At 48.5% G+C, this 17,012-nt stretch overlaps 1 protein-coding gene across 1 annotated transcript in view; it reads right to left on the bottom strand.

The window, feature by feature from the left end:
- LOC138674619 (zinc metalloproteinase-disintegrin-like VLAIP-B) overlaps nucleotides 1-17,012 on the bottom strand; it is a 116,054-nt gene that overhangs the window by 78,036 nt on the left and 21,006 nt on the right. Inside the window, exons 3-7 of the mRNA XM_069762435.1 lie at nucleotides 7,608-7,672; nucleotides 6,763-6,845; nucleotides 6,032-6,108; nucleotides 5,654-5,732; nucleotides 894-1,057 (exon numbers count right to left, since the gene is read on the bottom strand). Of these exons, the coding sequence (XP_069618536.1) occupies nucleotides 894-1,057; nucleotides 5,654-5,732; nucleotides 6,032-6,108; nucleotides 6,763-6,845; nucleotides 7,608-7,672 (468 nt within the window). The remainder of the gene's footprint in view (nucleotides 1-893; nucleotides 1,058-5,653; nucleotides 5,733-6,031; nucleotides 6,109-6,762; nucleotides 6,846-7,607; nucleotides 7,673-17,012) is intronic.

The following is a 17,012-nucleotide window of genomic DNA, read 5'->3' as shown; positions in this document are numbered from 1 at the left end:
TAGCATCACCAGTTCACTAGCCAGGGTTAAGTGAGGTGGCAGCTAGGGACCAAGTTCAAGATGGTGGTGGGGGGAAGGACCCGCATAGGACATTAGGGGAGCTTAGGGATAGGCACAGGCTGAGTTAGGAGGTGCCCCATCCCTTGTTCCCTGCTATTAAAGCCTTCCTCCCCCTTTTCCCATCATGTTATTGGTGTTTGCTGTGCCATCGGCTGGACCAACCCTTGTGGTCGTGACATTATCACCAACTGTACAATTCTTCCGGTGAACCTATGGCACATGCAGAGGCTTTGGCTCACCTGATCCAGACCCTCACAGATGAGTTAACGGATCTGTGGTCTCAGGTGGTACATCAGCTTCAACAGGTGTCTTGTCTGGGTTCATGGTCTCGGCTCAACTGCAACTTAAGATATCTCTCCCTGACAGGTTCTCTGGAGGGAGATATAAATCTTTGGTCTTAAGGAGGCCTGTAAGTTATATTTCAGGCTTTGCCCTCGTTCTTCAGGACCGATGCGCCATCTTTGTATGCGTTGGATGAGTTTTTTGCGGCATTGGCCCTGGTGTATGGGGATCCTGATGGCGTCTCCCTGGCGGAGTCTTGACTCCGTAAGATCAAGCAGGGGGCCGGCCAGCTGAGGAGTACTGCTCAGAGTTTCGGAGATGGGCCACTGACACACAGTGGAACGACCCTGCTCTTAGGGCCATTTTTGTAAGGTTCTGTCAGCTAGGCTTCAGGATACACTGGTGCATTATGCTACTCCTGGGTCATTGGAAGCCGCATTCCCCTGGTCGTATGGAGGGAGGCAACGAGGGTGTGTTCATTTCCTCCACCTTCACATCTCAGTTTTCCATTTCTTCTGAAGTGGTGATTGTTGGGGAGACTGAGACGGTACCGGTTCCTGTTGATAGTAAAGCTGGGGTCAATCTGGTGGATTCTCACTTTGTTCAGACCCATGGTCTGTTTGGTAGGACCCTGGTGAGACCCATTTCCATTCATGCGATTGACTTTGTTCCTCTCAGTCAGAGGAGTCTGACCCAAGTCGCAGACAATATTAACCTGCATATAGGGACTCTTCATGAAGAGTCCATGTCGTGCTACATCTGGAAGGTATGCAAACTCCCATCATCTTATGTCTTCCCTGGCTGAAGAGACACAATCCAGTCATAGATTGGCAGTCCAAGAAAGTAGTGAGCTGGGAACCGGTCTTATAAAGACTGTTGCCTGGGAGCTACTGTCTCTGCCGTCCTTCTCAAACCTGCCCCTTCTTCTCCGGTGTAGGCAGATAAGGTGCTACCAGGGAATAAGGGCAGGATTCAACCCTCACCACAAGTAAACCCTGAGTCTTGGTGTTCTCTCAGGAGGATGGATCAGGTTAGAGTGGTGGTTCCCCCTGAATGTAATGAGGGTATGTGTTTGGTGACATGGGGGAAAACCTCTGTGGGTTGAAGCGTCTTCATCGTACCACATTTCTAGTGAGGTCTGGTGTTAATGAAGCCCCTCATTGAAAGGGGGGTAGTGTAATGATTTCTTTTTGAATTCGTGACAGTCTGGCTCTGATTTAATTTAAACGTTGTTTTTGCTTTCGTGCCAGCAAGGGTTAATGTCAGTTTCCTTGCTGGCAGCTGATGTGTAGCTGGTCAGCTGATGTGAGTGGTGACCACTCCCACCATCCTTTAAATAGCCACCTGATGCATCAGCTGACTGATAATGATAGAGTTTTCTATGGAGACCAGCCGAGGAGTTGCAGCTCTCTTGTGTAAGCTCTGAATCTGCTACTTCTGTGGAGTTTGGGGTACTGTTTCCTTATTCTCTGTGGTGTGGAGCTTGGCAGCGGTGCCTGTATAGCACCCCAGGTTACCACAGTGCCATTGCCTTCCTCGGGGAGGTGATGCCATGCCTGGAAGCAAGAGGGATCCCCTTAGCAGGTAATACACTCAGCATACAACACCTTTCCTGACTCCAGACCAGAATGGGGAGCTCTAACACCTGTTTTAGGGGAACTTCCCTTCGTAAATTTTGGCCTGGAGGCGGAGTTAGTCAATTTAGTGTGAGAAAGCCGACAGTAACATAGGCAGAAAGTGAGGAGAATCTGGTGATAGGAGCTGCGACTGAGCTCACCCCAGGACTAAGCGCCGAAGACTGGACACCAGAGTCCATGTTTGTGTGGGAACTTCAGGCCCCGCAATCAAATCCGGTGGACAGGAGATTGCAGATCTCCTGGCCTTAGATGTCACCCAAAGGCACAGCAGCATATGAGAACCCGGAGTCACCACGAGGAACAGGCTCAAGCTGCCTGCCATGCGGGTGGTGTTTCACTTAGTGGACAGGCTGAGAAAGGGACTTGAGGAGAACTAAAAGCACCAAGCCCCTAGAGAACAGCACAGTAGGAAGGCCTCAACCCCAATCCCCTACAAACATTCCCTTTTATTGCGCGCCCAGGGCCACGGATTGGGTTACTGCTACTGTGACCACCCCTTTAAGAGCCGTGCGACCCGTTTCCGAGTGCCCCACATTCCTGGTGGATGTTGCACCTGGAGCTACGTTAGTTGTGTTTTCACCTTGTCTGTCTCACACTTGTCACTACCCCCTGTATTTGTACCATCTGCAGTGGTGAAGCTAGCATCCTTGCTGACCTTTGCACTAGCCAGGGTTAAGTGAAGTGACAACTAGGGACCAGATTCATGATAGTGGCGGGGGGGACCCGCATAAGGTGTTATTGGAGCTTAGGGATAGGCACAGGCTGAGTTGGGAGGTGCCCCATCCCTCGTCCCTACTATTAGGGCCTTCCTCCCCCATTTCCCATCCCATTGTTGGTGTTTGTGGTACCGTCCGCTGGACCGACACTTGTGGCCGTGACATTATCACTAGATCCACCATCAGTACATGAATACATCAACAGACCAACCATTAGTTCTTGACTATGTCACCAGAACCACCATCAGTACATGAATACGTCACCAGAACCTCCATCAGTACATGAATACATTACCGGGACCACCATGAGTACATAAATACATGACTAGAACCAAGAGTACTTGAATACAAGAACCAAGATTAGTACAACAAACAATTGTAATATCAAGTCAACCCCACAAACAATTTTATTGCATGAATCTACAACCCTACAACTCCCAGAATGTCCTTAACAATGGTAAGGAGATACTGGGAATTGTTATTAACAGCCATCATCAGACCATGGACCATACAGGAACCACAGCACTGATTAGAATTAGTCAGTATCACAAATAAACATTTACATCCAGCTACCTTATGGATTACATCTTACAGTCGTCTCTTTCTTTTCATCTCCATCTTGTCTAGATTTCTTGATGACTTTTCACATCCACAGCTGTTCTCTGCAGACCTCTCTCTTCTCCGGTCTTTAGCATCCCGACACAGCATTAAGAGTGTTATTAAAATGCCCACTGCATAAAAATATCTGTTCATATCTACTATATAAATGTCTAAGGGTCACTTCCGTCTTTCTGTCTGTCCTTCTGTTACGGATATTCATTGGCCGCGGCCTCTGTCTGTCATGGAATCCAAGTCGCTGATTGGTCGTGGCAAAACGCCCACGACCATTGCCACGACCAATCAGCGACGGCCACAGTCCGGTGGCAATATGGCCGCTCCTTCATCCCCGCAGTCAGTGCCCGCTGCATACTCCCCTCCAGTCATCCAGTCAGCCCTCACACAGGGTTAATGCCAGCGTTACCGGAGCGCGGTGTAATGCACTCCGGTTACGCAGCTATTAACCCTGTGTGACCTACTCATTACTATTGATGCTGTGTATGCAGCATCAATAGTAAAAAGATCTAATGTTACAAATAATAATAATAATAAAAAAAAACGTTATTCTCACCCTCCGACGTGTCGCCCTGTCCTCGGCAGTGCAAGCGGCAGGTTCCGATGCTAAGAATGGTATGCAAGAAGGACCTGCCATGACGTCATGGTCATGTGACCGTGACGTCATCACAGGTCTTGCGCTCATACCAACCCTGGGACCGGAAGCTGCAATGCACCCAGTCCTCATCTCTCTCTCCAGCCTGCAGCTATGGCATTTCCAGGAAGAGGCTACTATCCGGCCCCGGGGGTGAGTGCTGTTCCCCCTCTGCACAGCCGCTCAATTTATTCCCCCACCTGCACTGCCCCTGAGTTTGTTCTCCCCATCTGCACTGCCCCTCAGTTTGTCCCCCATCTGCACAGCCCTTCAGTTTATTCCTCCATCTGTACAGCCCCTCTGTTTATTCCCCCACATCTGCACAGCCGCCCCTCTGTTTATTCCCATATACACAGCCTGTTTTTACCCCCATTTGCACAGGTTATCATGTTATCATTTTATCCCCCCATCTGCACAACCCCTGAGCTTATTCCCTCAATCTGCACAATCCCGTCAGCTTATTCCCCCGTCTGCATAGCTAGTCAATTTATTCCCTCCATCAGCAGCCCCTGTTTATACATACCCATCTGCACAGCACCTTACTTTATTCCTTCATCAGCATAACCCCACAACTTATTCCCCACATCTGCACAGCCTATCAATTTATCCCCCATCTGCATAGCCCTTCTGTTTATTCCCCCCATCTTCATCGCCCTTCATTTTATCCCCCTCTGTACAGCCCCTCAGCTTATTCCCGTCTGCACAGCCCACCAGTTTATGCCCCCAACTGCTCAGCCCTCTGTTTATTCAGCCCCAATTGCACATCCCCTATGTTTATTCCCCCATCTACACAGCCTCTCATTTTATTCTCCCCCCCCTCTGCACAGACCCTCATTTTATTCCCCTGATCTGCACAGCCCCTCATTTTATTCCCCCATCAGCACAGCCCCTCAGTTTATTCTCCCAATCTGCACAGCCCCTCAGTTTATTCCCGCACCATCAGCACAGTGCCTCAGTTTATCATCCCATCAGCACAGCCCCTTCCCTCATTTTATCTGCTCCCCATCTGCATAGCCCCTCATGTTAAGGCCCCTGCACAGTAATAAAAGTTAAGGGAAAAAAAAGGTCATACTCACCTAATCCCGGCTCCCGGTCCACCGTCTCCTCTTCTTTGAAGTGCCGCAGTGGACGCTGGATGGTGCACTGACGTCACTGTAACTCGCCATCCAAACTCCCCTGCGTGCGCCTTCTTTAACAAGGCGCAGGCCGCAAGTGGCCTATGTCTTGCTGGAGATTTCGGCAAAGCAGGGGAGAGTACAGCTCCTCTACTCCTGTCCCGGGCGATGCACACAGCAATTGCATTCGCATTTGATAGACGCAAATGCAATTGAAAACAGGGAGGGAGTGACGCCCAGGGTGCAGGAGAGATCGGTGATCAGTGTCAGTGACATCGCTCACCTTCATGCCTGTGCCCCAACAGTCACAGTGCTGAATATCTGTGAAGACGTAGAGCGACCACAGACATTCAGCAATTTTTTTTTCAAAGTGCGCCCAAGAGGGGTAGGCAGAAGATAGTAGCATTTTCTCCTACCCTGTCTACCCCTCGTCCCAGTCCTGGATAGAGATAAGTCATTGTACAGAGGAGAAATAACTCCTGCTATTTCTAAATTTAATGCAAATAAATTTAAAAAAAAAGTTCCCCTTGTGATATTTTTATCATCCTTTTTCAAGTTTTAATATATCTGTGCCTGAAGACTGGTGACTTACTGTACCTGGTGCTCAGGGCTGCTGGTGACCAGAGTGCCGTCCTCTAGATAATTGCTTTCTGTGTAATCCTCCGCAAACAGACCCCTGCAGAAACAGAGAGAAGTTAGTCAGTATTAATGTATCATGACGTCAGTGGAAATCTGCAGTACTTCGTCCTGCTATAAGCAGTGGCGTAACTTGTGAGCCCAAATGCAAAATCTCCAATATATGTCTTCTAATATGGGTCAAAGGGATCGATTGGGCTCACGTAGGCTCCAGGTCTGGGGTGCGACTCCATCCCCTGCACCTATTATAGTTACGTACTTTGTTATAAGGGATATGTACAAGTATATACGGTCATCTCACCACCCGAGATATACATAACCCACACTGTGACCACTCACTCTGTCTTCTCAATGTGAATGACTGTTGGCTTCCCACGCAGGTGGATCTCATATTGAAGAACATCTGGATAAATGCTCTGGATAAACAGATAAAAAATACTATTTTAATAATTCAATAATGATTTTTTTTTTTTACATATTAGAGAAGTCTCTTGAAGACTAATTGATTGCAGGCTGCCCCTAATAATGGGACTTAAATAGATAAGCTCTATTCTTTTGGAGGACCAATCAGAAAGAGTTCAATTCACCCACAGCACCCCCAAAGGAGCAATCGGGTACTACACGGTTTATATTAAAATCAACAGACTTTCGTTCTCTTCACTCTGACTAATTGAAGGCAATAGTAAGTTTGTTTGTCTATATGTATACGGCTAAGTTCATATCTGGGTTGTAACTTCCATTTAAAATAAAAGCAAAACCTCTGCCATATCAATTGCATTATGGATACCACCCAGCCTGACAAATCCCATTCACTAATAATGGGGAATATTGGGTTCCGCCAAGATGTCCATAATTTTGACTGAAAATAAATCAATACATAAAAAATAAAAATATATTCATAACATAAAAAGAAAGTAAAAATAATATTATTCTTTTGAAATATGATGGTATCTGCGATGGAGGCTCTGATGAAGATGTGAACGGACTTCTTACCACCGTCACTTTATGATAGTGATACCCTTGATTAGAAGCTTCTTCTATAATTATTGGGCACATGGAGTGGGAGATACCTGGGTGTCTCTCTTGTAGACAGTGTGCAACCTCCGAGGAAAGACGACCTCATATGTCTGTCCTCCTGGTAACTGAGCGAATACTAAAAGGGAAAAATACAAAGACATTAACAAGTAGAAGTAATGAGGCCGGCATCTGCATCGGGCAAAGCTTGGAAGGTGCCAAGGACTATTGGGCTTGGGGGCAAAATGTGATCTGGACACACATGGAGTTGTCGCATTGAGGGTAGGTTATATGGGGCGTTTGTCATCAAAGGGCCAACATATACCATGACCGGGCACAGATTATAGATATAGGGGATCTAAAACATATCATATAGTGGCAGATTTCAATAACCGGGTGTGTATGGGGGCGGCCTGACCGTACCCTGATATCTACTGTCAGAATCACAGATCCTATGTTATTTGGAGACAATTGGTGCCGGGGCCGTCTGGTTACTGTCTGACAAAAAAAGATGGCTACGTTCTTCCTACACTAGCACCACAGACCGGTAATAGGCTGCGCCTGGTACTGCGGCTCAGACCCATTGAAGTGAATGAAGTGTAATAGGGAGGACGCGGCCATGATTTATTATCCCGGATAAACCCTATAAATCATAGGCTGCACCAGGTGATGTGGGTGACGGGAGCGGCCGCCACCTGGGATTACACTTCCCGTACAGCGGCTGTATGAGCGCTATATACAGCACACCGGGGTCTATACGTACACAGACAAGACGTGAGGACCACCACACATATATTACAGAACGGCAGTAATAGACACATCCCACAACCTGCAGAAGTAACACATGGGGAGAACGACGCCACATTCATAGAAAACCTCCAGAAATGGTGACTGTCCTCACCCAGGAGCACCAGAACCAGGAAAAGATGTCTCAGCATGGTCCGGACACGTCTTATCACCGTTATCCTGGAAGATAAGAAGAAGTGACGTATAATACCTGATAGCAGGTAATAATGGGCGGAGAGACCTAGTAATAATCCCCCCCGTATACAGCGGGGTGGTGAGACCCTGTACTAGTAATAATCCCCCCAGTATACAGCGGGGGGTGAGACCCTGTACTAGTAATAATCCCCCCAGTATACAGCGGGGGTGGGGGGTGAGACCCTGTACTAATAATAATCCCCCCAGTATACAGCGGGGACGATGAGACTAGTAATAATCCCCCCAGTATACAGCGGGGGTGGTGAGACCCTGTACTAATAATATACCCCCCAGTATACAGCGGGGTGGTGAGACCCTGTACTAGTAATATTCCCCCCAGTATACAGCGGGGGTGGGGGGTGAGACCCTGTACTAGTAATAATCCCCCCAGTATACAGTGGGGACGATGAGACCCTGTACTAGTAATAATCCCCCCAGTATACAGCGGGGATGATGAGACCCTGTACTAGTAATAATCCCCCCAGTATACAGCGGGGATGATGAGACCCTGTACTAGTAATAATCCCCCAGTATACAGCGGGGACGATGAGACCCTGTACTAGTAATAATCTCCCCAGTATACAGCGGGGTGGTGAGACCCTGTACTAGTAATAATCCCCCCAGTATACAGCGGGGGGTGAGACTCTGTACTAGTAATAATCCCCCCAGTATACAGCGGGGGGGGTGAGACCCTGTACTAGTAATAATCCCCCCAGTATACAGCGGGGGGGGGGGTGAGACCCTGTACTAGTAATAATCTCCCCAGTATACAGCGGGGGGGGTGAGACCCTGTACTAGTAATAATCCCCCCAGTATACAGCGGGGGGGTGGTCAGACCATGTACTAGTAATAATCCCCCCATTATACAGCGGGGTGGTGAGACCCTGTACTAGTAATAATCCCCCAGTATACAGCGGGGTGGTGAGACCCTGTACTAGTAATAATCCCCCAGTATACAGCGGGGGTGGTGAGACCCTGTACTAGTAATAATCCCCCCAGTATACAGCGGGGGGGTGGTCAGACCATGTACTAGTAATAATCCCCCCATTATACAGCGGGGGTGGTGAGACCCTGTACTAGTAATAATCCCCCAGTATACAGCGGGGACGATGAGACCCTGTACTAGTAATAATCCCCCCAGTATACAGCGGGGTGGTGAGACCCTGAGACCCTGTACTAGTAATAATCCCCCAGTATACAGCGGGGGGGGTGAGACCCTGTACTAGTAATAATCCCCCCAGTATACAGCGGGGGGGGTGAGACCCTGTACTAGTAATAATCCCCCCAGTATACAGCGGGGGGGGGGGGGGGTGAGACCCTGTACTAGTAATAATCTCCCCAGTATACAGCGGGGGGGGTGAGACCCTGTACTAGTAATAATCCCCCCAGTATACAGCGGGGGGGTGGTCAGACCATGTACTAGTAATAATCCCCCCATTATACAGCGGGGTGGTGAGACCCTGTACTAGTAATAATCCCCCAGTATACAGCGGGGTGGTGAGACCCTGTACTAGTAATAATCCCCCCAGTATACAGCGGGGTGGTGAGACCCTGTACTAGTAATAATCCCCCAGTATACAGCGGGGGTGGTGAGACCCTGTACTAGTAATAATCCCCCCAGTATACAGCGGGGGGGTGGTCAGACCATGTACTAGTAATAATCCCCCCATTATACAGCGGGGGTGGTGAGACCCTGTACTAGTAATAATCCCCCAGTATACAGCGGGGACGATGAGACCCTGTACTAGTAATAATCCCCCCAGTATACAGTGGGGGGGTGAGACCCTGTACTAGTAATAATCCCCCCAGTATACAGCGGGGTGGTGAGACCCTGTACTAGTAATAATCCCCCCAGTATACAGCGGGGTGGTGAGACCCTGTACTAGTAATAATCCCCCCAGTATACAGCGGGGGGTGAGACCCTGTACTAGTAATAATCCCCCAGTATACAGCGGGGGTGGTGAGACCCTGTACTAGTAATAATCCCCCCAGTATACAGCGGGGTGGTGAGACCCTGTACTAGTAATAATCCCCCCAGTATACAGCGGGGGGTGAGACCCTGTACTAGTAATAATCCCCCAGTATACAGCGGGGGTGGTGAGACCCTGTACTAGTAATAATCCCCCCAGTATACAGCGGGGTGGTGAGACCCTGTACTAGTAATAATCCCCCAGTATACAGCGGGGACGATGAGACCCTTGTAATGGGGGCCAGGGTGGTAGCCGCACCGAGGGATTGCTGCTGCTTCCTCATCACACCCTGACGCTCCGCTACAGAAATATCATGTCCATTTTGTGGTGAGCTGTGTGTGTCATGTAGTTCACCCACCTGTGAGTCAGAATCCTTCATAACATACAGGGCTCCAATCCGTCGCAGATACACACAAATGTTATCAAAGTCCTGATTCATTTTCAATAAAACTTTACTTAACTTGTGCATCTTCATAACAGTTACAATCCATCCATTTTCCCAATACATGAGTAATCCATCTCCTGCATTTTCCCTGGTCTGCTCCCTCAGCTTTTCTTCCTGCACCATGGCTCCCAGGCCCGCAGCTTCCTGAGCCATCCAGCTAGCTGATACTGAGTGCTCCCCGTCCACTTTCCCCATCTTGAGCGAAAATTCAGGTTGCCTCCGCAATTCCTGTTCGGACCGTAAGTCCCGGACGCCATGGGAGGTAACCCACAGACGAGCCACTGATTCTTCCAGGCCGCCTCGCTCTCTCAGCTCTACACTGTTGCTCTGTTCAGCTTTCTGTCACAGCTCCTTCTAGAACAATTCTCCTCACACAGCTCCAGCTCTTCTCACTACCTGAAAATTACCTCAGGAAGGCGCTCTCCCTGCCGCTACACTGGCTCCACACCTTTCTCACCTGTCACTACTCTGACTGAAACCAATTCTCAACACAATCTAATCTCCTACTCTACAGCGCCCCTTACACTAACCCACAACTACACTGCCATAACCCTTACCAATGCTGACCTACCACTGCCACTGACCGTCCCTATTCCTGTCCCCAACACACAGATATCAGAACAGTGTCAGCCATTATCATATTAAACAGTGTCAGCTATCATAAACTACACAGGGCACACAGCAAACACAAAACATACCCAGTTTCATTAGGTAGGCATGTACAGGAATGCAGGGCTCAATACAACCACCTGCACACCCCCTTACACCCTGTACTAGTAATAATCCCCCAGTATACAGTGGGGGTGGTGAGACCCTGTACTAGTAATAATCCCCCCAGTATACAGCGGGGGCGGTCAGACCCTGTACTAGTAATAATCCCCCCCAGTATACAGCGGGGGGTGAGACCCTGTACTAGTAATAATCCCCCCAGTATACAGCGGGGGTGGTGAGACCCTGTACTCGTAATAATCCCCCCAGTATACTGCGGGCGTGCTGAGACCCTGTACTAGTAATAATCCCCCCCAGTATACAGCGGGGGGTGAGACCCTGCACTAGTAATAATCCCCCCAGTATACAGCGGGGGCAGGAGACCCTGTACTCGTAATAATCCCCCCAGTATACAGCGGGGGGTGAGACCCTGTACTAGTAATAATCCCCCCAGTATACAGCGGGGGTGGTGAGACCCTGTACTAGTAATAATCCCCCCAGTATACAGCGGGGTGGTGAGACCCTGTACTAGTAATAATCCCCCCAGTATACAGCGGGGGGGTGAGACCCTGTACTAGTAATAATCCCCCCAGTATACAGCGGGGGGGTGAGACCCTGTACTAGTAATAATCCCCCCAGTATACAGCGGGGGTGGTGAGACCCTGTACTAGTAATAATCCCCCCAGTATACAGCGGGGGGGTGAGACCCTGCACTAGTAATAATCCCCCCAGTATACAGCGGGGGTGGTGAGACCCTGTACTAGTAATAATCCCCCCAGTATACAGCGGGGGGGTGAGACCCTGCATTAGTAATAATCCCCCCAGTATACAGCGGGGGTGGTGAGACCCTGTACTAGTAATAATCCCCCCAGTATACAGCGGGGGGGTGAGACCCTGCATTAGTAATAATCCCCCCAGTATACAGCAGGGGGGGTGAGACCCTGTACTAGTAATAATCCCCCAGTATACAGCGGGGGTGGTGAGACCCTGTACTAGTAATAATCCCCCAGCATACAGCGGGGGGGGGGGGGGGGAGGGGGGTGAGACCCTGTACTAGTAATAATCCCCCCAGTATACAGCGGGGGGTGAGACCCTGTACTACTAATAATCCCCCCAGTATACGGCGGGGGGGTGAGACCCTGTACTAGTAATAATCCCCCCAGTATACAGCGGGGGTGGTGAGACCCTGTACTAGTAATAATCCCCCCAGTATACAGCAGGGGGGGTGAGACCCTGTACTAGTAATAATCCTCCAGTATACAGCGGGGGTGGTGAGACCCTTTACTAGTAATAATCCCCCCAGTATACAGCAGGTGGGGTGAGACCCTGTACTAGTAATAATCCCCCCAGTATACAGCGGGGGGGGGGGGGGAGGGGGGTGAGACCCTGTACTAGTAATAATCCCCCCAGTATACAGCGGGGGGTGAGACCCTGTACTACTAATAATCCCCCCAGTATACGGCGGGGGGGTGAGACCCTGTACTAGTAATAATCCCCCCAGTATACAGCGGGGGTGGTGAGACCCTGTACTAGTAATAATCCCCCCAGTATACAGCAGGGGGGGTGAGACCCTGTACTAGTAATAATCCCCCAGTATACAGCGGGGGTGGTGAGACCCTTTACTAGTAATAATCCCCCCAGTATACAGCAGGTGGGTTGAGACCCTGTACTAGTAATAATCCCCCCAGTATACAGCAGGGGGGGTGAGACCCTGTACTAGTAATAATCCCCCAGTATACAGCGGGGGTGGTGAGACCCTGTACTAGTAATAATCCCCCAGTATACAGCGGGGGTGGTGAGACCCTGTACTAGTAATAATCCCCCCAGTATACAGCAGGGGGGGTGAGACCCTGTACTAGTTATAATCCCCCAGTATACAGAGGGGCAGGGGGTGAGACCCTATACTAGTAATAATCCCCCCAGTATACAGCGGGGTGAGAGACACGTCTGTCACCCCCTCCTCATTCGGCCAGGCTGGTGGGACCTGGGTTTGATGCAGGGCATCAATATCTGTGTATTTTAAGTGTCAGATAGTGGCCCAAAGGCATTTAACCCCTTAAAAACATCAGTTACTTATTCAAATGTGTGAAAATGGGCTGTTTGCCCACTTTGATGCCAGTTCTGGTGCCCAGAACCCATTTGGGCCAGGCTGTAGGGACCTGGGTTTGTTGCAGGGCTTCAATATCTGTGTATTTTATGTGTCAGATCAGTGGCCCAAATGCATGTAACCCCTTAAAAACATCAGTTACTTATTCAAATCTGTGATAATGGGCTGTTTGCCCACTTTGATGCCAGTTCTGGTGCCCAGAACCCATTTGGGCCAGGCTGTAGGGACCTGGGTTTGATGCAGGGCATCACTGTCTGTGTATTTTATGTGTCAGATCAGTGGCCCAAAGGCATTTAACCCCTTAAAAACATCAGTTACTTTTTCAAATATGTGAAAATGGGCTGTTTGCCCACTTTGATGCCAGTTTTGATGCCCAGAACCCATTTGGGCCAGGCTGGCTAGACCTGTTTTTGATGTGGGGCTCCCTGTTCTATATGTATGCACTGTGGTATCAGTGGCCCAAAGGCATTTAACCCCTTAAAAACATCAGCTACTTATTCAAATCTGTGAAAATGGGCTGTTTGCCCACTTTGATGCCAGTTCTGGTGCCCAGAACCCATTTGGGCCAGGCTGTAGGGACCTGGGTTTGATGCAGGGCACCACTTTCTGTGTATTTTATGTGTCAGATCAGTGGCCCAAAGGCATTTAACCCCTTAAAAACATCAGTTATTTATTCAAATGTGTGAAAATGGGCTGTTTGCCCACTTTGATGCCAGTTCTGGTGCCCAGAACCCTTTTGGGCCAGGCTGTTGGGACCTGGGTTTGAAGCAGGGCATCACTGTCTGTATATTTTACGTGTCAGATCAGTGGCCCAAAGGCATTTAACCCCTTAAAAACATCAGTTACTTATTCAAATCTGTGAAAATGGGCTGTTTGCCCACTTTGATGCCAGTTCTGATGCCCAGAACCCATTTGGACCAGGCTGGAGGGACCTGGGTTTGTTGCATGGCATCAATATCTGTGTATTTTAAGTGTCAGATCAGTGGCCCAAAGGCATTTAACCCCTTAAAAACATCAGTTACTTATTCAAATGGCCAAAATTGACTGTCTACCCACTTTGATGCCAGTTATGATGCCCAGAACTCATTTGGGCCAGGCTGGAGATAACTGGTTATGATGTGGGGCGCCCTGTTCTATATGTCTGCAATATAAAATCAGTGGCCCAAAGGCATTTAACCTTTTCTTCAGCGCTCTTTGGTGCCCACTTTGATGCCCATTTTTGTGCCATTTTTGTTGTTTTTGTAGCCGTTTTTAAGTGTATTCACATCAGGACATCTCACTGCATTGTATATTATTATTGTGAAGCCTATTTTTTGTTGTTAAACCTATAAAAAAACAGAAAAGAAAAAATTGCCGAATAAGAAACTGACGAATAAGAAACCAACTTCAGCTCCAAATAAGAAACTGAACAATAAGAAACCAACTTCAGCCTGGTGGCCTGTTTGTGAGTACTGGAGAAATGGTGCAGACAAGCACAGGACAGGGTGGATGGGAAAAGAAAAAAAAGGGCTTCCTATTGTTAACCCTTCAGTGCCCCCAGACTACAAGCATTAGTGTTACACCGTCCTTAAGTGCTGGAGTCAGGATCTGAGTTACCTTAGTCCCAAATAAAGATATAGTTTACTGACCTCATGCATGGCATATACTGTATATAGTATGTATAGGAGGAGGGACTCAGCAGATTGTTTGGTATCATAGTATTAGTCAGGACTGAGGAGGATTCAGGACAGGAACATACAGGGAGGAGGATGGACGGTGTCACTTGTTGCTGCTGAGGATAGGGTAATAAGTTATGTAAATTGATTTTAGGTGGAACCTGTGGTGAGATCTAGTACAGCTTCAATGATTATATAGAGTTACGCTGGTTTCACACTTGCATATTTCGCAATCTGTGTGACAATGGCTGCACACGGATCCGTTTACGTCTCCATTGCCTTTCACTGGTGACAGATGGGTCCTGCGTGTGCATCCAGTCGTCACCGTTTTCCCATGGATCCATGTGTCTGCATATTTTACCAGACGCACAAAAACGCAACTTGTTGCAGTTTTGTGTAGTCTGAAAAACACGCAGGGACATGGACACGCACGGACCCATGGCTACACGTCTGGAGTTACCATGAAGCACGGATCCAGGACACGCACAGATCTATATGACTCCGTGTGCAGGGATCCGTTATGCGGAACGGCGCATGCTGGGAGGCAAGGGATGTGCTGTATGGGAAAGTGATGAAACTGTATGGGAGCAGGATGCAGACATAATGTAGACTCTGCCTGCTGTGCCCTATGTTATAGCGTGCTAATGTTAATAAAATGCATTGAGAGCCTGTATATAACATGGGGCACCTGGCATGGGTGTTAAAAAAATCTGCAGACATCCTGGTACGTGGCAGCGCATCCAAAACAAATATGATTGTCAGTGTAGATGCCCCCAAATCAGGATGCCTGCGTCCAATCTGCATGTGGATGTCATACTGCCCAGGCTCGGAACCCCATTTTTTTTGTTTCACTTTCACCAGTCTCTCCCCTCTCCTCTGCCCCACAAGTCAGAATTTGACATTTCCAACCAAATCCTGATCAGGATGCAGTTCCATGTGTTTACTTCCGTTTAGAGAAAAAATACGGATGCAGATAAATTGTGCCCAAGAGGGAATGACTACAGCAATGTACAAAAACCGCCACATATTAGAAAGTAATACGTTAAGACTACAGCCGAGTAGCGGAGGGGCCCTGTTCACAAGAGCTAACAATCTGGGGAAACGGCAATGCTGGAAACACCGTCTGTACTGCTTCACCAGATACTAGTCCAGGTCTATAATGAGGCTCTCACTGTACAGGCAAAGACCTGGAACAATGACAGTGGAAAACGCATTTCTATTTAAAAAAGAGTCGGCTCTTTAGGGTGAGCGGAGCCGAATGAACCGGATCACGAAAAAAAGCCACACTGCCCATCACTAATCGTAATAACCATTGCTCACCTTCCTGTACTGCTCTCTGCCGCAGGGCCTCAAACCTGTTTGTAAGGAGATCCAACAGCTTCCAGGGGTCAGCCAGGGAGAATGAGAAAGTTGCTGACCTGGGTTCCTACATTTAACCCATGTAGGTGTGGCCGGACCCCCCCTCCCCTCTATTCCCATTGGTCAGTTGGGGTCCCAGTTAGAGCATCACCTGGGGGAGCAGCGGGGGGGAATTGGGCACTGACAGTGCTTTAACGCTATGTGCTCCGCAGTCAGAGGTACATTCCTTAATTAGTACTGTACCTGCCATTAGACCTGCTCCTCAATAGGAATCCGCAGGTGTAAAACCACAGGTGGAATCCGCACAAAAACCGCCGTAAATCCGCAACAAATCCGCAGGTAATCTGCAGTGCGGCTTACCTGCGAATTTTGCAAAAACAGTGCGGAAAAATCCGCACACCAATCCACAACATGTGCACGTAGCCTAACAGCTCTACTTTACTTATCAACAGGGTTTTCATAACAGATGCGGCACAGTGCATATGTGGCGCCCCAGGGTCCTGGTCGTCACAGTAGCATTGCTTTCCTCACAGGGAGAGCGGTTACATTTGGAAGCGATGAAGGATATTTTTTATCAGGTAACCACAATGCACACAACATGTTCACACTCCAGGCCACAAGGGGGAGCTTTTGATCCTCTTTCCTAGGTGAGGCCTCTCTCCCTGCTCACTGCACGCCGGCGTTTATGATCAACATGTCCCAAGGTAACTTTACACAATTACAGTGATATATACTTATAATCTTGTTGCCTGGACTATATTATGTGCGTCTTGTCTTCTGTTATCAATAGGGTTTAGCCCTTAGGGATCGTCCAATCCATGATTGATTGCACATTTAGGATCGCTAACCCTAGTATGATCATTTAGCACACGCTGGTATGCAGTTAGAGTTAGGGTGCTCGGATTTTTGATGTTATCTTCAGCATTGCTTTTGCCATCTATATATGCTGCTTTTTTAGCTGTTTCCTTTCTTTTTCACCTTTTTGTCCACATATTGTGTTTATATATATTATGCTGATGTATATTTAATATCTCAATCAACGAAAGTGCATATTGATTACTTCCTTTCATACCTCTATTTC

Source organism: Ranitomeya imitator, chromosome 4 (genome assembly GCF_032444005.1).
Source record: "Ranitomeya imitator isolate aRanImi1 chromosome 4, aRanImi1.pri, whole genome shotgun sequence".
Taxonomy (NCBI): domain Eukaryota; kingdom Metazoa; phylum Chordata; class Amphibia; order Anura; family Dendrobatidae; genus Ranitomeya; species Ranitomeya imitator.
This window is presented reverse-complemented; position numbering and strand designations above follow the sequence as displayed.